This window comes from Elephantulus edwardii, unplaced genomic scaffold (assembly GCF_000299155.1).
Source record: "Elephantulus edwardii isolate Elephantulus edwardi_28Jun2011 unplaced genomic scaffold, EleEdw1.0 scaffold00063, whole genome shotgun sequence".
NCBI lineage: Eukaryota > Metazoa > Chordata > Mammalia > Macroscelidea > Macroscelididae > Elephantulus > Elephantulus edwardii.
The window spans coordinates 6,470,720-6,496,634 of NW_006399813.1; the positions used below are offsets into that span (position 1 = coordinate 6,470,720).

A 25,915-nucleotide genomic window follows, 5' to 3' on the forward strand; every position below is an offset into this window, starting at 1 on the left:
TCAGGCAGCTACTAAGCTTAGAGCTGGAGTTTGAGCTTGGGACAACGAAATGTCAGAGCTCTGGGTTTTAACCACATAGCTTATAATATAACTTCTCTTTAGAAACAGCTTTTGACAACAACAATTAAGGTTCCCCAAGCAACAACAATAGTAGAGTTGTTCAGATGGAACAGTTCTAAGTGTTTTACTTAATCATTAATAGCTGTACGACACACAGGCATTGTTGTGTTGTTAGGTGCTATTCAGGTTGGTACTCACCCCTAGTGAACCGTACTGATGCATATGCACAACAGAATGAGACGTCACTCAGCCCTGAGCCATCTGTAGCAGTTGTTGTTATGTTTGAGCCCATGGTTGTAGCCATTATGTCAACCTGTCCTGTTGAGGATCTTCTCTATATTATAAAAAAGGCAGTTTGAGGTATGTTGTTGTTGTTGTAATGTTCCGTCAAATCACTTATGACTCATAGTGACCCTGTGCCCTATAGCTCGGAACCCTGCTCTATCCTGAACCAATCTCACTGTCTCTGATTACCCCAGTTACTGTATCAATCCATTTCATCCAGAGTCTTCCTCTCCTGTGCTGACCCTTGGCCTTTCCAAGCATGATATCCTTCTCCAAAGACTGGCCCCTCCTGCCTACACGCCCAAAGTCTATGAGATGGAGTCTCAGAGTCCTTGCCTCCAAGGAGCAGCTTGGTTTCACCCCCTCAACTTGCTGGTATTCCATAGCTAGCTAGTGGAGGGACTGGGACTCCACCTAGGTAGCCTGGCTATATACATTCTTTGCTTTCACTCATCATGTTATATTACCCATGTTATCATCTGACTCAAGAAAGGTGTCTTTCATCCTGTGCTATTGTAAATGCCTTTTGGAACACTAAAATTTGTGCTGCCAAGCCCAAGGTTTGTGGTTCTAATCTACCAGTTGTTCTGCAGGAGAAAGATGGGCAGTCTTCTTCCATGTGGCTATGGGTCAGTTCCAACTTGATGGTACACAGCAGCAACAGAAAGTCTCATTAGTTTTTATTCATATTTTCTTCATCTTCTAAGAATCTGTTGCTGGGTACACTGTCTATTCCCTCTTTTAACTTTTGTGGTGGTTGTTGATGAATTTGACATCTACTGTACCTTGAGCTAACTTCTTGGTAAAATATTAGACAAAACCAACAACAGCATTCTGTAGTTTGTCATGAGCATTCTCTAGGTTTAATCAGTAAGCACATATTTATTGAGTACCTCCTGAGTACTGTGTACTGGACTTAGGTTTTGGAATCAAGGATGAATAAGATACAGCCCCAGCCTCCAAGTGGAGGTTGGTCTACAGCAGGAAGTGGAAGTCTTTAAAATGACATCAGTAGTGAACTGGGGCGGGGGCGGGGGTGGTATGGGGAAGCGGGTAGGAAGAAAAATGTGCAACAATGAATGAAAATCCAACTTTTCTGTCAACTTTCATTAAAATCACAATTAAAAAAAATTTAAAATAGCACCACCAGTGCATGCTCCCATTACAGTTGATCAAGTATCTCTTGGAAATAGAAAAGGAAAAGGAGCTCAGTCTGCCTGGAAGTAGTCAGAGACTTCATGGTGGTTGTTATTGTTATGTGCTGTTGAGTCAAGTGCCTCTCATAGCCTCCCTGTGAACAGCACATCTGAACCCTGTCCTATCCTGTGTCATCCTCATCAGCTCTGATGTATTTGAGCTCATTGCTGTCAGGCTAACTCCTTTGAGGTTGTCTTCTCTTTCACTGACCCTCTCTAAGCATGATGTCCCTTTATAAGGAACAGCCTCTCCTGATGACATGCCCAAAGTATGAAATGAAGCTTTGCCTCCCAGGAGCACTCTGGCTGCACCTATTCCAAGACATACCTGTTTGTTCTTTTTGGCAGTCCATGGAATATTCACTACTCTTCTCCAGACCGCTACTCAAAGGCATTAGTCTTCTTGTCTCATCCTTATTCATTGAGGTGTAGCAGGTGACTGTATGGGAGCTTGGAAAATCTAAGATAAGCAATTAGGATTTTATCCTCATAGCCAGTAGAGATGTTAAGGAGGAAAACTTTAGCCTTAAAAAGATTTGCTTTTCATGAGTTTTATTTGCAAATCCTGGATGCTTTGGAATGGAGCAAGTCTGCCACCTAGAAGCCAGTTAGAAAACACACAAGAGCAAAGGGAGAGAACCAAGAAGTAGCAGCAAGACTGGAAAAGGGAGGATAGATTCCAGTGTCTTCCCAAAGACAAAATTGGATTGGCTCTTTTGGCGAAGGAGGGAGGCTGAAGCTGATGACTACAGGACGTGTGTCCAGGAGCCTGGCTCAGTGGTGGTATCACCGTCATTTACTGATATCAGGGAGCATCTCAGAAGGGTTCTTTTGGTCCATGTGGTAGATCCAGGAAATAAAATGTTATTATTGATCATTTAGAAGAACGACAATTACTATCTAAATGCTCTTTCACCTCACTTTTCTTTCTTTGTTATCCCAAAAATCTGGCAGAAGCTTCTCTCTAAACCTTATAAAGTTAGGCATTCTTTTAATCATTAATTTAGTAACTGATAAAAAAGGAAACAGGACTAGATTAGCTTGCTTCTTGGTGAACCCAGGCCAGGCTGTGATGGACCAATTCATGCACTGGTCTAAGACCTCTGCCAGAGCCAGATGTGAAATAAGCATTCCATCCTGTTTTTCCTTTATCCCTTTATCCAAACCCAAGAAAAAAGGCCAGATCAGTTTTTTATAAGCTCTTTATTCTTCACGCCTTGTTAATAATTTTGTTTACATACCTGTTTCATTGCCCAAACTGTGAACGCCTTGCATTCCGAAGGCGCCGGTGTTGTGTGGGTGGGGATGTGGGGTGGTGGGAATGTGGGCCTGCCAGAAAGCGGGGTTCTTTCTATCCCCTCCTCTCCTGGCTCTACCAGTGGTTTTGGAATCATACCTGCAGTTTCTGTCTCCTTTCTTTTTTTTAAATTTATTTTATTGTTTTTGTGCATGTACCCTCAAATCAGATCTGACTGGTACAGGAGATTGTCCCTCCTTTTCCAGCAGAGCATCTAATGGATTCGAACCACACACCTCTGGGATTGTAGTGCAGCTTCTTGCCACTAGGCCACCATAGCTCTCTTGTCTCCTTCCTTCTTAAGAAATATTTTGTGTGAAAGTTTACAAAGCAAATTGGGTTCTCATTCAACAGTTAATGCACAAATCTGCAATAATTCAGTGGTCTCCCCATTTCTGCCCTGCCTTTCTCATTTCCATCTCTCCAGTTTCCCACTGCATCCCTCTCTTCTTCTTTTTGTTTCTGGGTAGACTTTGCCCACCTGGTTTTATACAGTTCATTGGTTAAAAGAGCACGTTCTTGACAGTTGTTTATTCTAAGCCAGTATAAGGCTATAAGGTGACCTCTGGGAGTGATTTCAGTTCTAAGTTAAAGGGGGTCTTAGAACAATAGCGTTGGGGTTCCTTCGACTCTCCCAGTCCAGTAAGTCTAGTCTAAATCTGAGTTTTATTCTACATTCCCCCCCCCCCCCATCTAACCAGGAGCTTCTATGGTGGCCCAGGTCAGCACAGTTGGTGGTGGTAACAGGACACTCTCTAGATCTCCACACACCTGTTGTTTCATTTTGCATCCTGCCACGTGATCTTTCTAAGATTGGCAAGTCATTGTTGGGTTCATAGTTGGTTCCTGGTCTAGCTGGGACTTGATGTTTCTGTTATGTGTGCTTCTGTGTATGTGTGTGCAAATGTTTAGCTTGTTCTAGTCTGAAGAACAGGGAGCTCTGGTGGCCTAGGGGCAAGAAACTGCACTGTAATCTCAGAGGTGAGAGGTTCGAATCCACCAGATGCTTTGCTGGAGAAGGAAGGACAATCTCCTCCTGTCCCAGTCAAATCTGACTTGATGGTACACACAGAAAATAATAAAAGAGTTATAAAAAGAAAAAGAAAGGAAGGAAGGAAGGAAAAGAAAAGAAACTGCACATTCGAATACTGATGACATGTGATTCGAGGCCACCAGCTGCTCTGTGGGAGGATTGGCAGTCTCCTTCTGTGAGATTAACTGCTTCTGTGATTAATTGGAGGGTCAGCTGTGGGTCGGTTCTGACTAGCTGGTACACAACAACAACAACAGTCTGAAGAGCAGGGAGCTCTGGGGGTCTAGCGATAAGGAGTTGTGCTGTTAACTGAAAGGTATGTGGTTTGAATCTGCTAGTGGTTCCACGTGTGAAAGGTGGACAGTCTTCTCTTACGTGGTTTCCAGCCTCTGAAAATCCACTTGAGTGTCAACTCTGAGTTGTTTATGACTCAACAGCACACAACAACAACAAGTCTGAAGAGCATGTTCTTTAATAGAGATGATGGAATGAGTTGGGAATGAATATGCCCTCATTTTCTGTAATCTTGTTTGCTGATGGATCTTCTGTTCTTTTTTTAGGGGACTCTTTCCTCCATGATTGTTCGGATAACTTTGGATATAAAGAATACATGTTGTTGTTGTTGTTGTTATGTGCTGTTGAGTTGTTTGTGACTCATAGCGACCCTGTGTACAACAGCCCTAAACCGTGCTCTATCCTGTGCCAATTTCACTGCCCCCGACACACCCATCCTGAGTACCCCAGTCACTGAATCAATCCACCTCATAGAGGGTCTTCCCCTCCTGCTCTGTCCCTCTACTCTACCCAGCATCATGTCCTTCTCCAAAGACCTGTCTCTCCTTACAACATGTCCAGTGTATGTCAGGCGAAGCCCCAGAATCCTTGCCTCCAAGGAGCAGCCTGGTTTAACCCTCTCTAGGATGAATCTATTTGTTTTCTTGGCAGTCCATGGTACATTCAATACTTTTCTCCAGCACCACAGCTCAAAGGCGTCAATTCTCCTTCTATCCTCCCTAGTCATTGTCCAACTCTGATGCATAACAAGTGATTGCAAAAACCATGGCCTGTATCAGGCGGACCTTAGTCTCCAGAGAGACACTGTTGCTCTTGAGTATTTTGGAGAGGTCCCTAACCGCAGACTTTCCCTTTGCAATACGTTTTTTGATTTCCTGGCTACTGGTGCCAAGAGTGTCGACTGTGGAGCCGAGCAAACTGAAGCTGTGAACACTCTCAATCTCTTCGCCATCCATCCTGATGCTACCGATTGGTCCAGTGGTGAGAATCTTTGTCTTCTTGACATTGAGCCTCAGTCCATATTGAAGGCTGCAGTCCTTGACCCTCTGCAGCAAGTGCATGAGGTCCTCCTCAGTTTCAGCGAGCAAGGTTGTGCCATCTGCATAACACAGATTGTTGATAGATCGTCCACCAATCCTAACGCCATGCTTCTCTTCGACCAGCTATCCTGAGTAGATTCTGACTGATGGTGACCCTTCATTGGCCATTTGAGGCCATAAAGCTTTGTGGAAGGAGACTGCCCCATGTTTCTTCTGCTGAGTGGTTCAAACTGCCCACCTTTCGGTTTGCAGCCCTATATGTAACGCATAATCTCCAGGCTTCCTTATCTTTGGGTACAGCTTTAGAAAACTCTTCTAGTTGTTTTTGCATTTTCACAAACTGCTCATTCCACACTACTGTTTGGATCTGTTCTGGGTTATGGGCAATTGCTCAGGTCTTTGACATACTCATTAAAACCTGAACTCGCCAGTGTTCTTTCAGCACCTCGACACCATGGCTATCTCCTCCTGGTTTCATTTTCATTGTGTTGCTATCTTTTAGATGATCAGAATTCTCTTGTCAGAGACTCGTCATAGCTTTCAAGATGTGTTCCCTTTTAGGGTCTTTGCATCAGATTACTCCTGTTTGCCAACAGCTAAGCACTAGTTTCCTTTAAGTTTAGGCTGAACAATTGCATTTGCCTCTATTTTTTTCCTTCTTTTCTCCATTCAGAATGGCACAGTTATTTCCTTTCAGTGTGATTTTGCTGTTAGTTTTGCTGTCTAAGGTTGGTTTTTCAGATCATAATATACTAGTGTTCCCTCTTCATTAATAGGGTAACAGTTCCTTATCTTGCGTCTTCATCTGTGCTGAAGTGAAGGCCTGAGTGGGATGAGGATTTATCAGCTGTTCTGCTCTGTGTCATTAGTTTTAAGTTAGGAGATCCATCTCCTGTCTGAACTATTTTTGCCAGCTCTCTAGGAAAGAGTTGTTTGAATTGCAGCCTGACCATCCGTTCTCCCCTATGTTACAAAAGTTACTGAATTTCTAGCTCCTTTTTCCTTTCCTTCTCACAAAGTAGTTTCCAATCAGGTATGTGGGGTTCTGAACATGGGTGTGTGTGTGTGTGTGTGTTCTTGATTTATATGACCATTGTCTTCCGTGTTCTTTGTCTACTCCCGTTTCTTCCCCTGTGGATTAAGGTACAAGTGCCATAAATCTCCTTCCACTCACTTAGTGTGAGGCACGGAAGATTCCTTTTCTTACTTTAAGTACGAATTTCAGATGTGCTTTACCTGTCCCACAGGGTCAAATTGATAGAGGCTGCTTAAGCCAGAGTCAGTGCTTCTGTTCTTCCACCTTGATTTCTCCTATTAATTTGTGTATCTTTGTGGATTTTTAAAGGTCATACCCAATGCTACAAAGAACATGGTATCTTTCTTCCTGCTACTCACATTTCCAGTGGAAGCCAACTTAGACAATGGTGGGTTTCCTTCCTGCAGCAGTCTCATCTCCTAGGGAGAGGTGTTTTGGATCCTTTGGTAAGCTCTGGCCTGTTGTGACAATTTGCTCTTTTAATCCACAATTTGTCTACACTTGGCCCAGGGCTTGGCCATACTGCCCTGTGAGCAGGACAAGGGAGGGAGACAGGAAAAATCAAACAGTAAACGGTAAACTAATATTTGCAAGGGCAAAGCATAGATACAGATACAGCTATACCTATATATCTGGTGGCTGGGCTTAGTGGTAAGGAATCGCACTGCCAACGTAAAGGTACTTGATTCAAATCCAGTAGCTGTTCCCTGGGAGAAAGATTGACAGTCTCTTCCTGTTCAGTTAACTGCCTCTGAAAACTAACAGGAGGGTCAGCTATGGGTTGGTTCCAACCCAGCTGTACACAAGGACCACCATACTGTATGTATATTACAATGTCTATTTATTATTACCACAGTGAAGCTTCCTAAAAACACACACACACACACACACACACACACACACACACACACACACACATATAAATGCAATGCAGGTGGCATATGATTGGCATTACCATTTGATTGGTAAATGAAAGTATGCTTTCACTTTCAAAGTCCTAATTATCTGCTGAAAGAAACAAATATCTGCATCCCACACTTTGAGTTTCCTACTGGGCTCTTCCCAGAGCCTGACAGCTCAACTCCTGAGCAGAGGATTGTTCAGGTTCCTCTAAGGCCTGCTCCTGTTAGCATAGCTCAGTTGCACCCTCCAGAAAGATGCTAGGCCTGCACATCTACAGGATTCTTAACACTTACAGGGTGTTACCACCGGTGATGTCATTAGGGTTGGGTCATCAGTGTGGAATCTCATGGTGTCATAGCCCCGTGGGGTGGGGCAGAGCGGACTGGTGAGCCCGCCCCATGGGCGGAGCTGCCCCACCCCTTCACAGGGCAGGTGCTCACTTGTGGAGCCTTGTTCCAGAAGCTCCTTCTTCCCTCTCCCATTGGCCAAGGTGGAGACTTTCCGCTCTGCCCCATCATGGGCTGCACCCTCTTGCTGGTGGGTGGCTGGTTGATAAAGAATTGAACTGCCTTCATAAGGGTACAGGGTTTGAATCCACCACTTGCTCTTTGGAAGGCACCCAGGCATTCCTCTTCCCTGTGAATTACTACCTCTGAAAATCCACCGGTGTGGGTTTGTTGTGTATCATCAAGTTCTAGCTTGTTGATACACAACAACATTAACAGTGATGAGCTATTACACTAACAACTTTGCCTTGCTGGGTGGTGACGTGCCCTTTGGGGACCTCAGTACCTAGGGGTCATGTTCATGTCCCTCCCTCTGACAGTCCTGGTTGGCTTCCCCATCCTCACTCCCCTAAGGACTTTACTAGTTCCTGCCAGGCTGATATGAGAGCCTGGTCTCTGAGGACTCCTCCTTTTGTAGCAGGAAGGTTGCCTAGCATTTAGGGTCACCAGGAGTTGGAAAGACTTAAGTCTCTTGTGGGAAAGGGGTTGGTTGGCATCCTTCTTTTACACAGCAGCACAGATACTGTCATGTGGATTTGTTGTCATTGTTAGACTAGCCCCTTATTGGTGGAATGTAGGTGTGACCAGTATCCTTGCCATTAAAATTCTTCACAGATGTAATTATAGACTTCTTAGCTGGTAATTTACTGAGTTCAGAATTTGAGCATTTACAGTATTGCTACATCTGACCATATGTCTGTAAACATGTATGGGTTTATCTCTCTACCAAGTGTTTGAGGAAGAATGCCTTTCTGTCCACATCCTTGTATAGACCTCAGAGTTTATTGTCTGTTTTTGTCAAATATTTTTTATGTTTTCTTCATAAACATTTCTCTTTTAATTTATGACATTGAACATTTTTGTTTATTTTTTTATCTCTGAACTACTTGTTCTTATCCTTTGGCTATTTTTAGACTGATTTGCTACTGTTTGAGATGCCAGAGTGTTCTATATGCTTAATTAGCCTTTATTCCATTTTATATTGGAAAATTTTTTTTTTAATTTGACATTTGCCTTTTGACTTTTAAGCCTTTTGGCTGACCTCAGTCTTTTGTGCCTGCCCCATGATGGTCCTGGGGAGTGAGGGACTCACAGGAAGTCACCCTCAGAGCCGGGCGCTGTCATGTAGGCAGTGTGGTTTGGTAGTTTTAAGATTTTGGATAGCGGGAGTCCCCAGGCTCAGTGCAAGCTTTGTTTTGCGTGGGGATTCCCACCCCCAGCCTGAGGTTCTGGTTTCAGAGGCCACATTAATCAAAGTCAGCAGCAGATCCTGTTGCCAGTTGTCATCAAGTTGATCCTGCCGCATGGCAACCCCATGTATGTCAGAATAGAACTGCTTCACAGGATTTTTATGGCCATGACCTTTGGGAAGTAGATTGCCAAGCCTTTCTTCTGGGTGGGCGTGAACCTCTCACCTGCCACGTCTGAGTGCATTAACCATTTCTGCCACCCAAGGACTTCTAGTAACAGGGCGCTTTTCTCTCTCCCCCCCATGTTTGAGAATGTGTGGGTGCAAATGAAGGCCTGATAGGGTGCATCTGTGTGTCTTTCCTATAAGGCTTTTGCAGCTTATTGTTTTGTACTTAGATTTGGTTTCTAGGGGAAGGCTGTCAGCCACTCTTCATTGAGCTTTGAAGCAGAAGAATGGTTTTGAAATTTTTTTAAGCAGGCCCAAGAATCAGGAAATATTCTCCCCCCAGAAATCTGTTACACCACCACCACCAACAGAGAGAGCTCTGTTGGCCTATTGGATAGAAAGGTATGCTACCGAGGCAAAGGTGGGTGATTTTAATTGGTGGCCCTCAGGCCTGGTTTTAATTGTTTTTGGTCAAACATTCTTCTAAGTGGTATAGCATAAGGTTGTCCATTTGCTGTACAGAGGTAACTCGTGGTTGCTGTGATGCTGAACACTGTGACACTGATGTGTCAAATGCAATAATGGTTACCCATGGTGGACAGTGTTTGCAGCTTCCCGATTTAAACAAGCTTGGAAGCAGGAGTGGCATCCACTTCTGAAATAGCTTGCCTCTGGAAACTCAATAAACAGGGAGAAACGATGAAAGTTATACAAGTGTTCAGGTCTTTTGTTCATAGGGTCACTAAGAGTTGTCTGTGACTCGATGGCATTAAACAATCACAACAACATAGAAATCTGGTGGCTTAGTAGCAAGAGGATGCACAGCAATTCTGAAGGCAGTTGGTTTGAATCCACCAGCTGCTCTGCGGGAGAAGGCTGGACCATCTCCTCCCGTGTGATTAACTGCTTCTCAAAACCCACCAGAGCATCAGCGATGGGTTGGCTCTGGCTCAGTGGTACACAACAACAGCAATACAGAAAATTAGCATTTTATCTTCTACCTCTCTGAGAGTCTTGAGGTGGGTTTGGTGATGAAAAGAGAAGCTTAGCACACCTCAAGCCTCTAAGTAGCTCTGTGATTCTTAAATGAAAACTCCGCTTCACAGCAGTCATGTTTTGTGGTGCTTCCCTACTTAATGCTTTTGCAGCATAAGTCATAATGTACAATGAAAACATTTTTTGGAACTTCTTTATTGTGTACCTTTCACACAGGGAGGTGCTACAGCCTTATTGGTCCTATGCTATGTTCTGTTCCCAGAACCCTGTAAACCCATGGGTGGGAGGCATATCTGGGCCACTCCAACTTCGTGCTGATTGATGACATTCCATGATGATGAGATCAGTGCTGCAAGTGCTGACGACAGCTGCATGCCACCTCCTGCTTCCCTCTCCAGCTCCAGTCCGGGCATGATGGCTCCAGAGGGACCCCTCTTCTCTTTCTCTCATTGCTGTCAGATGTTGGAACTGGCTCATAGCTGACCCTCCACCGAGTGTCTAGCATTGTAAATAGCTCAGGAGGAGATTGCCCATCTTTCTTCCATGGAGCCACTATCCATCAGAGAAGTATGACCTTTGGGTTAGCAACACAGTTCCCTACAAACTTCACTGCCAGAGAGAGCCTCCTCCGGAAGGATGAGACAGAGATCATCAAACTGCAGAGACAATATGGACTTCCTGAGCGGTGAAAATGGCTAATGAATTTGGCCCTAACGGAAAGACTGAGGGTTTGAGTTCATCCAGAAGGGCTTTAGAAGTGTGCTGATCCCCTTCTGAAAAGCCAGCCACTTCAAGTTCTGTGGAGCACAGTTTTTCTCTGACACACATGGGGTGGTCACAAGGGGGCATTGACTTGATGGCAGAAGGTACCCGAAAGGCCAGCATCCTCCAGCCTAGTCACTTTCTCATTCCCTTTTCTGTCCACTGTGAGGCTATGGGGCTGGTCCAGAATTATTTTAATTAGAGGCATACACACCACTTCTACATTTGGGAAAGCCATACCTGGTTCCTGGCCATAGGACAGGGCCATGTGCTTTCTGGCTTCTGATTTAAACATGGACGCTTGAGCTAAATATCTTTGTGGCTTTAAAAAGTCACAAGCTAATTGTAAATCCCTCAGTTAAGAAAATGAAGTCACTTGTGTTTATACCATTCAGAAATGATCACTATTGACAATTTACTGAGTATATATGCCCTTCCTGTTTTATATATATTTGTGTGATACATGTATACACACACATGCACACAGAAGAAAGGTATCTCTCATGGCCTGATCTACAGGGGTTTGCACTGCTAACCCAAAGGCTTCACTTCTCTGCTGGTTCGAATCCACCAGTGACTGTGAGAGAGAAAGATAGGAAGTTTCCTCTTAGGCAGTTTGTAGCCTCAGAAACTCAAGTGCGTTATGTTATATGCTGTTCCACTAATTTGAAGATTGGCAATTAGAATTCACAAGCTGCTCCTTGGAAGGAAGATTGGCCTTTGGAAAGATTTATAACCTCAGAAACCCTATAGTAGGTCACCATGATTTGGAACCACCTCTATGACTGTGAGTTTTTGAGATATGTATTTTTTTTTCCTTCTGTTGGATCACTGTTTTTTGGGAAGCCATCCTCCGCATTTCCTGGCATAGACTGGTGAGCGCATCCAAGGCTGAATCTGTTAGTTGAAACAAGTCAGTTGGTACCCCATTGATTCCTGGGGCCTTATTTTTTGCCAAAGCCTTCAGTGCAGCTTCCACTTCCTTTCATTACCATTGGCTCCTGTTCATATGGTATTTCCTGAAATTCCTGAATACACAGTGATTCTGTGTATTTTCTCTATCTTCTTTTGATGCTTTCTGGGTCATTCAGTATATTGCCCATAGCATTTTTCAGTACCGTGACTTGACGCTTTGATTTGTTTTTCAGTTCTCTCAGCTTGAGAAATGCAGAGTGAGTTGTTCTCTTTTTCTCCAATTCCAGCACATTCCATTCCTTTACTTTGTCTTCTCAAGCTGCTCTTTGATATCTTCTCTTCAGCTCTTCTGCTGTGGCGTGTTTTCTGTTGTTCTGGCTTCTCAATGCTCTATTGCAATTTTATTGTAATATCATTAATATTACATGCAAGCAAAATACTACTGAAGATCATTAAAAGATGGCTAGAGCAGTACATAGGGAACTGCCAGAAGTTCCATCAGGATTTAGAAGAGGCCGTGGCCAGAAAAATGTCTGTGCTTTATTGACTATGCATAGGCATTTAACTGTATGGATCGTAACAAGTTATGGCTGACATTGAGAAGAATGGGAATCCCAGAGTACTTAATTGTGCTTATGTGAAACCTGTACCTAAACCAGGAGGCTATTGTGCAAACCGAGCAAGGGAACGCTGCATGATTTAAAATGAAGGGAGTGTGTCAGGGTTGGTAGTTATGTTCCAGCAGGGTGCTGCCACAGACAGTGACAATAATTGTGACTGAAGATCTATGGATACTGATTAATTAACCCATTTCCCCATTGAATATTAGTCTAAACTATCATTTTAGTTCTTATCGCTGTTGTTGTTAGGTACCATTGAATGTAACCCTGTGAACAACAGACCTGAACCCTGTCTTATCCAGTGCCGTCATCATCTCTGACACACTTGAGCCCGTTGCTACAATCACTGTGTCATTCCATCTGGTTGAGTGTCTTTTTCTCATTTGCTGGCCCTCCACCTTGCTAAGCATGGTGTCTCTCTCCAAAAAAATAGCCCCTAACTACATGCTCATAGTATGTGAGATTAAACTTGCTTTAAAGCAAAACAAAGACCACATAATACAGTCCGTCCTTTTTTATTTAGGTAAATAACTATCCTAAAAGCTACATATAGTGACCTAGGGCAAGAAGCTGTACTACCGTTGTAATTGCAAAGGCACACAGTTCAAGGCCACCAGCTGCCCCATGGGAGAAGGATGGGCAGTTTCCTCCTGTGCTATTAACTGCCTCTGAATGCCGCTGGAAGGGCAGCTATGGGTTGGTTCTGACTCTAAGGTACAGACAGCAAAGCTACATCTATGTGATTAGCACTTCAAGATGAAATTCTAAAGATGGAGTTTTAAAATAAGAAGGCTTGTGCTGTTCGGCATATACGTTTGTTTGATCCCCAGTTTCTGCCTGTGATGTCATATACTGTTTCGGGAAGCTCTTTGTCTTTCTGTTGTATGAGGTATGGGAAAGGAGCTCTGGGAGCTCATTTTCCAGCCATGCTATCAACTAGCTGAAACACCTTGAAGGAATCCCTTAGCTTCCCAGATCATGAATTTTCATATTTACAAAATAAGGTAGATGCTTTCTTGAGTGTGAATTGAGCAGGAGAGCCCATTCAAAAGACTTCATGCCCAGGCAACACAGCAACCCTTAGAGGTAGCTTCTCCCTGCTCCTGTGCAGCCACTTCTGGTGAGCTCTGCCTGGGATGGTGGTGGTGGAGGGGGACTTGCCCACATTAGCTGTGCTGTTTCTCAGGTCCTCTTCTCTTCTGTTACAAGTAACTCAAGGAGTGGAACAAATGGCCATGGCCCACAGGGTTGGTGACTGCGTGACCTTGGCTGCCTCTTGGAGTGCAGAGGAGGTTGTGTTTAAATCAAGCCCCATAGGGTGACAACATACTAGATCCTGAATCAGACTTTTGCATCACTCCTGGCACTGACTCAGTCTTGGGAAGAGATGAGGTCCTTCTCTAGTTACATGTGCACCCTCCTCCCCAGTTGTGCAGTTTAGGTGGGAACAAGGGTCAGCCTAAGGCTGGGATGCCAAAGTCGGCCTCCCTCTTGTATCCTGGGTCCCCTCTCTGCTCAGTGACTTTTATAATAACCTTAAAGGAAATGGGCTTGACCAGGTCCCACTGCCTGCCCAGCGGGCCACTAACACATGGGAAGAGCATATGGAATGAGAATGACAGCAGGTACCAAGGCAGAGCTTACTGTGTATTAAGCACAGTTCTTAGCAGTTTCCATGCTATGCAAATGCTGACTCATTTACTATAGCAACCCTTTGAGGTTGTTATTGTCAAGTGCCATTACGTCGAGGACAACTCATAATGACACTGTGAACAATATATCTGAACCCTGTCCTATCTGCACCATCCTTATCGTTCCCGACATATTTGAGCCTCTTGCCACAGATGCCATATGGATCCACCTTGTTAAGTATCTTCCTCTCTTTCACTGACCCTCCACCTTTTCAAGCATGAAATCCTTTTCCAGGGAATAGCCTCTCCTAGCAGCATGTCCAAAGTATGTGAGATGAACCTCCATCATCCTTGCCTCCACGGAACACAGGTTGTACTCTTCTCCAATGCCACAACTCAAATGCATCTGTTCTCCTGCCATCTTTATTCATTGTCCAGCTCTCAGATGCATAGCAGGTGATTAGAAAGACTGTAGCTTGAGTCAGGCACACCTTAGTCTTTAAAGCGACATCATTGCTCTTCAGGACTTTGGAAAGATCCCTGACAGCAAACTTTCCCAGCTCTCTCTGGCTCCTGATCTCCTGACTGTTGGCACCAAGGGTGCTGATTGTGGATCCAAGCAGAGTTAAATAATTTCTGTCTTTTCTCTATAGTGACTTGCCTGTTGACCCACTGGTGAGGGGTTGGGTTTTTAGTTTTGTTTTCTGTTTTGTTTTTGGGTTTTTTTTATGTTGACATGTAATCCATGTTCTAGGTTGTAGTCTTTGAACTTCTGCAGCAAGTGTCTCAAGGCTTCCTCACTTTTTGAGTGGGCATACTTGTGTCATCTGTATTAACACTGGTGGTTGATGAGCCTTCCTCCGCTCCTGATGCCACACTCATCTTCATAATGCCCAGCTTCTCGAGTGATTTGCTCAGCATACTGGCTGAATAGATATGGAGTCAGAGTACAGCTCTGATGTGTGATTATACTATTTCACCGATGAGGAAACTGAAGTATGGAGAGACTAAAAAGTTTCCAAGTTCATACAATTAGTAACTGAAGGAACTTGTGAAAGTGGAGTCTTGCTCCTTTTCAGTTTTATCCTTTTGTCCACCTTGCTGGTGAGTGGTGTCTGAGGCCCAGGCCCTCTCATTTTTTCTCTTCTCCATCTTGGGTCAGTCTGAGATGCCGATTGTACCCTCAAGTCTTTTGATATGAGCCTATGATAGATAAGATCTTGAGGGATCAATGTAGGGGTGTGTGGGAAGCCAGCATCAGGTGTCCTGTCTTTGTTTGATTCAGGTTCCAGAAGAGAAAAAGTAGCTCACAGTATTTTGACAGTATTTTGCTGGCCGTGATCTTCCTCACCTCACCTCACTCACCTCCATAGCCGTGGGCTCTGGACTGGCACTCTGCTCTGCCGCACCTGGCTATTTTAACTTTGCACCAGTAACAATTAACTTTTCTACAGGGCAAGAGAGGAGGCAGTGATAGTTCAGTGGTAGAGCTGCTGCCTTCCATGCAATAGGCCTGGGTTCAGTTCTGTCCAGTGACCCTCATGTACAGCCATCACCCATCTGTCAGAGAAAGTTTGAATCAACATTCAAGCTCTGATCCTGAACATGTTGCGCTGGAGCTACCAGACTAAGGCAGACTAGGAAGAAAGGCCAGGCAATGTAGTAAAAATAAATAAATAAATAAATTAATTAAAGCCCTGTGGATTGAGATAAACCTTGTCTGATCAGCAGCCAGTCACAGGGATGATGCAGCACTGGTCAGTATCTTGTTCTGTTGTGCAGTGGGGGTAGCATGAATTGGTAGCATCTAGCATTGATGCAAAACTGTGGTGGCCTAATGGTAAGGAATTGCACTGTCAACTGAAAGGCCCATGGTTCGAAACTGCTAACTGCTCTACAGGAGAAAGATGACCAGTCAACTCACATGTGGTATGCACACACATTGGAGGGTCACTGTGAGTCAGTCCCAACTCCCTGGTACACAACAACAGTGTCAATGCAAGAGACTTTCAGATACAGACTACATGGACCTGATGTAAGATAGAGTATAGGGTTCTAGACTGAACATGGGTTTTTAAAATATTTAATGAGCCCTTCTGGCGTTCTGCGAGGCCTGTGGCTTTTTAGGCAGAGCCTGCCTTCAGATTCTGTCCCTCAGGGCTATGGTTGCAGGCCCTTTGCCCTTCACTGCCCTTTCTGTCTATCCCTAGTGGAGTAAGAACTTTTCATATTTCACTGTCTTGGTGCCTGGTGCCTCACTTCTGGTGGCCCTGGCAGTACCCTTCCTCCAGTGCGGCTCAGGCCACCTCCGCTGCTGCTTTTCACCAAGAAAAGCATGTTCAGATCCGTGTCTTCTTGATTTCTTGCCTGCAGGCTTTCTTTCTATGAGGCACAGTTGTCCGAAAGTCTTTGCGGATCTGCCCCTGTGATGGCAGCCTGCCTACTCGCTTGGGAGGACTGCTTTCATTGCTTGGCCAGGTTTTCCCATCCATCCAGGGATTTCTGGTACATTTGCATGTGATGGTAACTACCAGTTATCGTGGCGAGGAAAAGATGACCTTTTCCAGTTAAGTACAGAGAACACAGTCTTGGTTTGTGATTTCCTGTCCAGTGCCACCCTTTACATTTTTGGAGTAGGAACAACTGTGAGACACAGAGTCTTTGGATTCTTGGGGAAAAGAACTGAAGAGTGAGCTCTGTTGACTCAGAAATGCCTTTTCTTTAATATCAGCAAATTTCCTGAAAAATTAATTGCTGAGTAGGGAAGGAGATGAAGAGGGATTGAACAGAATGTGAACTTGATCTTGCCCTTTAGGAAATCAGGTTAGTGCCATCGAATCGAGTACAGCTCGACTCATCCCAGTGAACAGCAGGTCAGAACCTCCCCTATCCTGCAGCACATCATGGGTTTACCATGCTCAAGCCCCTGGTTGCAATCCCTGTGTCAGGCCATCTCTTTGAGGGTCACGAACCTCTCTTTTGATGAGCATATCTTTTTCCAAGTTGGAGTAATAAAGCATAAATATATTTTTTTTAAAGTGAAAAGTAACCTACATAGCGTTTTTGAAACACACTGAAGGATTCCTTCATTTAGTCTAATTCAAGCCGCGAGGGTCAGTGTTGAGCTGGTAACTTAAGGGCCAGTGGTTAGAACCCACCATCCCCTCACCAGCAGAAAGATGAAAGCTCTTTGTTAAGATTTATAGCCTTCAAAACCTGCCTCATTGATGTCTGTGGGTGAACATAAGCCTTACATGTTGGCCTCCGCCAGGTGAAGCATTTGTGCACATCCGGAGCTGGAATGTGAATGCAGGCATTCTGACTCCACACTCTGTTCCACTTAACGTCACACTCCACTTAACGTCATGCTCCATGGTGTCACAGAGAGCACAGAACTTGCAGGGAGTGCCCTGGGGCTCAGGAGGGGCATAGGACTGTTGTGTGTGCATTTGGGCCTTGGTGCACTTGACATCTCTTGAGGGTGACTTCCGGGAGGTGGGCCAGCTACGGCAGTGTTGGCCGTGAGATCATAGTAACTTGACTTGTATTGGCTATGTCAGCTGCTCAAGCCTCAGCCCACAGCAGGGTGATGGAGGTGGTGCTGTTGCATTGAGGCTGCTGGTTTATAGTGAGAACAAAGCCTTTTTAGGGTCAAGCATCACTAGTTGCTTCCTGTGGTTCCGTAAGGGGGGAGGCCAGTTGGGATCATCACCTCTGTGCTGGATTTGGGCACGGGCTCAGACAGGTGACACCTTGCTGAGGCTCTGCAACCAGGAGTTGTCAGTTTGGTCTAGTTTTTCCTAAGTCAATCTGACTGCTGTGATTGTTTCCCTCTGGGCTTCAGTTCCTGTGTGCCCGTAGGGAGCTGGAGAGGTCTTTTCTGTGTTACTGCTCTGGCAGTCTTTGCTCCTGAGCCCTTTAAAAAGCTTGCTATTGCAGCACATTAGAGGTTACACAGAAGTACTAGTAACACTGGGAAGTAGTAATACTTCTGTGTCTGTCTTCCCTTCATAGTCTGCCTTCTCACCTGAATAGCCTGAGCTCTTGGCATTCACAGTACAGTGTGTGGCTTAGAGTAGGTCAGTGAAAGCTTGTTGGGTTGAGTTATATGCAGATAAAATCACCCAGTGCCACTTTTTTCTACTTCTGAAGTGTAGGAAAAGAAAGGGAATGTTTTTCTAAATTAAATTAAATAAAGGTGGGTTGATGGAGAGCTAGGCACTGTCATTGGGTGGCCACAAGGTGGCAGCATGAGCCCATGGGGACCCAACCTCCTGAGTTGACTCCTACGTGCTCCCTCTTAAATGCGCTGAAGAGTCAGAGCCACACCTCTAGTGGGTTTTCAGAAGCCGTAAATGTCACTGGAGGAGATTGCTCACCTCTCTTCCTTGGAGCAGCTTGTGGATTCAAACTGACTTTCTCTAAGAGACTGAATTAATTGTTTGGTGTTACCGCAGACCGTCTGTTTGGGACATTGCCTCTCCAAAGTCAGTCCCTGGTGTCCTGAAGCTGCTAAGTTTTGGCCTCGTGGCTGAGGACTGACTGTAGGATTGAGCTTTTGAGTCAGTCAGACCTGGATTCTAGCCCTGCCTTGGTCTTCAGCCGAGAATTTAATCCTAGACACAGGATAGAAAAGGGTTCAGATCTCTTGTTCATAGGTTCACAATGAGTCGTACTTGACTCAATGGCACTTAACAACACCAGCATTACTTCACTGAGCCTCAGTTTCCTTATTTTGTAAAATGGGAATTACTGTAAAATTAGAAGATATTGAAGGTAGGTGTGTTGGAGACTGTGAGATTGGCTCAGGATAAAGCTATTGTGCATAGGGTCACTATGCGTTGGAGGCAACTCGACAGCACATGACAATAACGCAGTGTCAGAAGGGCTGAACGTATGTCTACTGTTGGGAGTTCCTATGTTTGCCTTTGATGTTTCTAATTTAGCTTCATCTTCACCCTATGAGCCTGTCTACCAGTTTCCTTCTACATTTTCCACAAGTCTCCTCCCCCTCACTGCTGCACCCCTCTAAGCTGTCAGTGTCTGCCTTGTGCAGGCCTCCCCCTGCCCGACCGTTCCATCCCAGCTGGCATTCTCCCTCACCACCTCCCCCGGCGTGTCCACGGCAGTTGGTGTTCACACTCTGCGGGGATGATTCTGATTCCCCATGGAAACTCCTTCATCTTAATCATTCTGACTTCTGTGCTGTGTGCTTAGCTGTTACTCTGTAATAAAAATACCAGCCATCTCGCCACTTCCTCTCTAACATTTATTACTTGCTGTCATGTTAAACTCTTAAAACACTCTTAGTGGAATTGTAAAATGGTATAACCTCTCTGGAAGGCAACTCCAGAAGTTTGGCACCTCCTCAAAAAGCTGAACATAGAAATTCCATATGACCCAGCTATTCCACTGCTTAGAATATACCCTGAGAAAATGAGAACTGAGACGCAAACGGACACTTGTACACCAATGTTCATAACAGTGTTGTTCACAATCTCAGGACCATGGAAACAGCCCAGATGTCCAACCACAATCAAATAGCTTGAGAAATTATGGTATATTTATACAGTGGAATACTATGCAGCACACAGGAGCAATGATTTTGTAAATTATTACCTAACTTGGGAGGGACTGGAGAGCATTATGCTGAGTGAACTAACTCAGTCCCGTAAGGACAAATACTGTATAAGACCATTATTATAGAAATAGCTAACTAGTAAAACGTTTATGAGGACCTTTAAAGGGGGCAAGGGGAGGAACAGAGGGGTGAAAAAAAAATACCAGCCATTTTTATTGCATGCACACCGGGTTCCAGGTGATTAAAAGAATCAACAATCAAAACCTAAAACAACCCACTAAAAGTGGTCTAGCAGAAAGGGAAGCTTAGTGACTAATCAAAGGAGGAGTCTGGGGGATGCTCAGTGATGGTAACAAGGATTGAGGGCATTGCCACCTGTCCAGCTGCCTTCCCCAGAAAGGGGATGGTGTTCCTTGATCTGGCCTCTCTTTAAGTAGCTTCTTAGCAGATTTCTTTATAATGCTCTTTTTCTGACCAGTATTGGATCTTGGATCCGTCCCCAAGCCATTTGCTAGAAAAGGGGCTGGGATTACTGGAGTCAGCTTAGACTAGTCTGGATTGAGCCTGGGAGAGTGAGGAGGGTGGTCCTGTGCAGTAGACCCATCCTCAACCTACCCACCCCTCCTCCCCCAGCCTCCCCACCCAAGGAAGAAAAGGAGATAAGGAAGAGAGAGGACCAGTGAGCTACGTGATCTGTTCAGTATTGCAAACCCCGGAAGAACCAAGGTTCAAAGGATCTGGCTGACCCAGAGGTCCTCTGAGTCAGTCATCTGGAGATCAGGGATGGACAGCGCTCTGGTTTGCTGGGTGTGGGTCTTAGATGTGCTTCCTCCTAATGGTTCTGGAGTCTCCCTGTTCTTGAGGCCTCTTCCATTTGATTTCCATGTGCTGTTCCCCTCAATGCCATCATCACTCCGTATCTTCCAGCACAGTGACTACCTGTCTTCAAGGATAGACCTCCTGCTGTTAGCAGGGGAGCCATTCAGAAGGACAGGATGGCCTGAAGGCTGATCTCAGTGTGGCTGGCAAGATCCTAGGGATGAGTCAGATAGGAATTCTATGTAGAGTGGAAAAGGAACCCTGGTGGAGCAGCAGTTAAAGTACTTTATTTAGCCTATCAGCTGCTCCATGAAAGAAAAGTTAGCACTCACTTCCATTATAGTCATAGAAGCCCTGCCCGCTTTCACTTGAGGGAGCTCTGGTAGCTTAATGGTAAGGAATTGTGCTGCCAGCCCAAAGGTACATTGTTTGAATCCACCAGCTGCCTCATCAGAGAAAGATGGGCAGTTTCTTCCCATGTGATTTACTGGCTCTGAAAACCCATTAGAGGACCAGCTATAGGTCGGTTCCAACTCAGCTATGCACAAGATTGCAGTAAGTTGAAATCAACTGAGTGGAGATAGTTTTGGAGTGGGTTAGTTGCTGCAAAGGACTTTCAGAATCCAAGAAAGAGTGGCCAGTGGCAGTGTCATAAGGACTGGTAGAGTGGCATTGGTGACATTGGGTCTATGGTGTGTCTGGGAGGATAAGGGCACATGGTTGAGCACTTGGGATAGGCTCACATGGGACAGCAGCGAGTTGTCACCTGCCGAGCAGCCAGTGACTGGGCGGCTGCTCTGCTTGTAGATGCTCCAGGATTGCCCGAAGGCGCGCAGGGAGGTGGAGCTGCACTGGCAGGCCTCCCAGTGTCCACACATCGTCCGCATCGTGGACGTCTATGAGAATCTGTACGCCGGGAGGAAGTGCCTGCTGATTGTCATGGAATGGTGAGTCCCTCTGCCTGCTCTGTCCTGAGCCTACACCTGCTCTGCACTCAGGCCCTCGCTTTCTGGGGACAGCCGGCACTCAGGCTTCCTTCTGGGGGCAAGGAGCACTGGTTGGCAGGGGAGAGGTTGTTTGGGACCTGGCTGTTGCTCCCCATGCCTCACTGTGACTTTCTTTCAGTTTGGATGGTGGAGAGCTCTTCAGCCGCATCCAGGACCGAGGAGACCAAGCATTCACAGAGAGAGGTAGGGAGAGTCTGAGGGGGCAGGCTGTGAGCTGGCAGGGTAACTGGGCATCCCAAGGGTTTGAGCCCTTGAAATACCTGCCGTCTGCAAGGTATGGGACTTGTGCCTCTTCTTACTTGTTGCTGGATGCAGCCTAACTGAGGCCAGGCAGCATCTCCAAGTCCAGTTGGAGGGTGGGTGGTGGGTTCAAGGGGCCTTGGGCTGCACCGGGCCCTGGTCTATTGAGCTTTCTGTCCTGGTGGCACATCTCAGTGACACTCTTTCATTCTTCCTTCCACCTTCTCTCCTCTCTCCAGAAGCATCAGAAATCATGAAGAGCATCGGTGAAGCCATCCAGTATTTGCACTCAATCAACATTGCTCATCGGGATGTCAAGGTACCAGCTGTTCACACCTCGGCCTCAGGTGCTGCCAAGGACCTTGGGGACTGCGGCTGTGGTGACCCCAGGGAGGCTTAGGTGCTGCCCTTGGGCAAACCCACAAACCCAGTAGTGAAGCCCGTCTGGCCACACTCGGTCTGTGGTTCTTAGAACCACAGATCCACCCTGGTTTCTTCTGCCCCATGTGTTTATATTAGCGTTTAGGATCTGTGTGCCTGTCTCTAAGCTCTAAGCACCCCGCAGCTCTCTGATGACAGGGAATTGGTCCTGCAGCTCACAGTCCTCATAGTGTCCGGGCCACAGGCACGAGACACTTGGCTTCTAAGAGAATGGATGCATGAGCCAGGGCCCCTCCCGGGCTCAGCATGGTTTTTCTCCTCTTCTGCAGCCTGAGAATCTCTTGTACACCTCCAAAAGGCCCAACACCATCCTGAAGCTCACTGATTTTGGCTTTGCCAAGGAAACCACCAGCCATAACTCTCTGACCACTCCTTGTTACACGCCTTACTATGTGGGTGAGTCCAGGGGGGCCAGGGACCAAGCTTTGCCCAGACATCATTCACACCTCCTCCTACAGGCCTTAGCAAGGAATTGTATCCCCCGCAGGGCTGGTTCTGATGGGATCTGGATCAGAGACAGACTCGATAGAGTCAGCCTAGGGTGGAGAAAGTGATAGGAAGTGGTCTGCGTGAGACGTGCTTTCATGAATGCCAGGTTCCCAGTACAGACCTTGATTTGGTTCTGGAGTCTCAGCTGTTTGACCTGAAATCCACTCTCAAAGCATGCTTCTTGTTGTGTGTACTGTTGAGTCACAGCTGACCCCCAGCGGGTTTTCAGAGGCAGTAAATGGCACAGATTACCTATCATTCTCCCGTGGAGCAGCTGGTGGATTTGAACCGTGTACCTTTGAGTAGGCAGCATAGTTTCTTACCACCAGAGCCCCATGTCAGATAAAATGGACAGCATGAGGCTGAGATCTTGCAGTTGAGATTTACTTCACTTTGAAATTCTTGCCCCAGGGCTCCTCTGTGGAGGAGTTCTTCCCAACCTCCCCCCAGCCCTGAGGTCCTAGTCCTAGCTGCTGTCCCGTCATGCAGGCTGAAGGGCTGGGCTGGGGGCATCATTCATAGAGAGCTGGGGGGACTGCAGTGTCCCGAGAACCTGGCACATCATGCTGACCTTTGGTTTGCAGCTCCGGAAGTCCTGGGGCCTGAGAAGTATGACAAGTCCTGTGACATGTGGTCCTTGGGTGTCATCATGTACATCCTGTGAGTGTACTGGGACTGAGGCATGGCAGGGCTGGACATCGCTGGGAGGAGAGGAAGAGGCCAGTGCTAGCGTCCCCTTCTGGGCGGGGATGTCCCTGGGAATCCCCCGCATGCCCCCTTTCCCAGTGTGTAGTGGATTTTGATTGCTAAGTGTGGCTATAAGCTGACTTTTGAACAGGGAAGTGTGTGTTTTGGCTCACGGGTGTGTTGGATTCCTGGACCCTGCCCCTGGACTCCAAATGGTGACTGAATCAATGCACCCGTACTTCTGGGTGACTCACAGAAAGAAGGAGGCTGTTTCTCCCTACATTCCAGTGTCAGTCCCCGAAATAACACCAGCCCTCCTTTTCTCTTTCTGTCTCCTCTCTGCACCCAGACTGTGTGGGTATCCCCCTTTCTATTCCAACCATGGCCTTGCCATCTCTCCGGGTATGAAGAGTCGCATTCGAATGGGACAGTATGAATTTCCAAACCCAGAATGGTCAGAAGTATCGGAGGAAGGTAGGAGGCCAGCACTGTGGGATAGGGGGCTGTGTGTGAGTGTGGTCAGAAGTATTGGAGGAAAGTAGGAGGCCAGCACTGGGGATGGGGGTGTGTGTGTGTGTGTGTGAGAGAGAGAGAGAGAGAGAGAGAGAGAGAGACATACATGGATGATAAACACCTGACGGGGCTGTGTGACATGAGGGCACAGGTCTTGTTTGGGTTTTCCAAGTGATAAAGCTATAAAAGACCCTAGGCCAGTTCCGTGGGCATACTGCTTCCATGCAGCACCCATAATGAACCTAGTTTCCCCTTTGATAGCAGGGCAGAGTGAGCGGCCCTTAGCTGAATTCTGTCCTGTCCCCACCCCGCAGTAAAGATGCTCATCCGGAACCTGTTGAAAACAGAGCCCACTCAGAGGATGACCATTACGGAGTTTATGAACCACCCTTGGATCATGGTAAGTCCAGCAGGCTAGGGAGACCTGGGTCCAAAAGGGTGGAGTGGGGCTCTGCCTGCCCCAGGTTCACTCTCTCATACCCTTTCTCTCTCCCAGCAATCAACAAAGGTCCCTCAGACCCCACTGCACACCAGCCGAGTCCTGAAGGAGGACAAGGAGCGGTGGGAGGATGTCAAGGTGAGGGGGCCCTGACTGAGAGGGACTGAGGGCATCCAGGGGCATGCGCAGTCCTGCGGGTGACAGGCAGCTTAGCTTGGCAATGTCTCACCCAGGGCTGTCTTGGGAGAGTGACAGTAGAGGCCTATCGACTTCCTGACCAGACTGTTGGCAGAGGTTCTGTGTCTGATCTAAACTCTGCTGTGGCTTCTTCCGGCAGACTCCCTACACCCAAGGTCTTTGGCGGGGGACCAAGAGGGTCATCAGGCAATATGCTCTCGTTTTGCAGATGAGGAAACAGGCCCAGAGAGGGGGAACGACTTGTCCAAGGTCATACAGCTAGTGACAGAGACCAGAACTGGGTCTCTGACTTCTAACCCAGTGCTGTCTTTGCCCTTTGCTGTGACTGTGTCCTACTGAGCCTCAGGAGCGGCCCTTGGGAGCATGGGCAGCGCAGTGACCAGACCCTTGCTTGACTGAGCTCAGGGGTGAGGCTGCTGTCAGCACTGTGGACCCACTAACTGTCTGTATTCCTCTCTCTCTGCTCTTGGTCCCTGTCACTCTCTCTGCCCTTCCTGGGCCACTTGCCTCTCCCGTCCCCTTCTTCTGGTCTCTCCTGGTCCTTTGCTTGTCCCCCTCTCTCCCCTTCCTGGCACACCTTCCCCACCCAGGAGGAGATGACCAGTGCCTTGGCCACAATGCGTGTTGACTACGAGCAGATCAAGATAAAAAAGATAGAAGACGCATCGAACCCTCTGCTTCTGAAGAGGCGGAAGAAGACGCGGGCCCTGGAGGCTGCGGCCCTGGCTCACTGAGCCGCCTCCACCCTCCGGCCCTGCTGGAGAAAAAGCAATAACTCTCTACATGAAATATATTTTTTAAAAAGAAGAGACACAGACTGTTCACTTCTGCCTCCTTTCCTCCTCTGCTGCATGGAGGCTGGAATCTTGGTGGTGGCTAACAGCGCCTGCCCTGGTTCTGGCCAACCTTGGAGACACAGGCTGGGTGGCTGGGGGCATGAGGAGAGAAGGGAGCAAGATGCTCTTGAACCTGTGCTCGTTTTGCAGTTTTATTGGTAATTTGACTTAGAATTTTTATGAAACCTCTTTTATTGTCCTTTCCCCAGTTCTCCTCTTCCTTTTCCTCAAACCCTGTTTCTGGATACTGCAGGGGTCTGGGTTTTGTTAAAGGGTGTTTGTGGAAACTGGTAGAGGGCATGTTGTGTCTACCCTCCCTACTCCCCATTCTAGCCTGAAGGCCCCAGGACTGAGACATCGGGGAGTTTAAGGCTGCGGGGACCTAGGGCCAGGGTGCCACCCTCCGCCCCCTGCAGCTCTTAGACATCACCAGTGTGCTGAGTGGGTAGGGGAGTGTGTGTATTTGTGTGTGCATGTGTACCTGCATCTGTGCCTGGGACTGTGTGTTGGTGGGGCCAGGGGCTTTGACTCAAGAACCTTCTCCCTCCATGGGTCTACCCTGCCCCTGTAGGACCCACAAAAGTGCCTGGGAAGCCCCTCCAGGTCTGGGCCAGGCCCTGTGTGTGTAGAGGTCAAGTGGAGGGGCGTGATTAGCGCCTGGTTTGGGTCTGGAAGACTGGGCCCAGGACCACCCTCACCCCGTTCAGCCCTGGTCCTGGGTGCACTGAGCACTG

General features: G+C 46.8%; 1 protein-coding gene across 1 annotated transcript in view; it reads left to right on the forward strand.

Annotated features, from left to right (window-relative positions):
* The window catches only part of MAPKAPK2 (mitogen-activated protein kinase-activated protein kinase 2), a 64,479-nt gene extending 39,131 nt beyond the window's left edge, over positions 1-25,348 (forward strand). Inside the window, exons 2-10 of the mRNA XM_006887992.1 lie at positions 21,139-21,278; positions 21,457-21,521; positions 21,818-21,897; positions 22,289-22,415; positions 23,093-23,168; positions 23,545-23,669; positions 24,023-24,108; positions 24,205-24,285; positions 24,936-25,348. Of these exons, the coding sequence (XP_006888054.1) occupies positions 21,139-21,278; positions 21,457-21,521; positions 21,818-21,897; positions 22,289-22,415; positions 23,093-23,168; positions 23,545-23,669; positions 24,023-24,108; positions 24,205-24,285; positions 24,936-25,079 (924 nt within the window). The 3' untranslated portion in view covers positions 25,080-25,348. The remainder of the gene's footprint in view (positions 1-21,138; positions 21,279-21,456; positions 21,522-21,817; positions 21,898-22,288; positions 22,416-23,092; positions 23,169-23,544; positions 23,670-24,022; positions 24,109-24,204; positions 24,286-24,935) is intronic.
* The last annotated feature ends 567 nt before the right edge of the window (positions 25,349-25,915 follow it).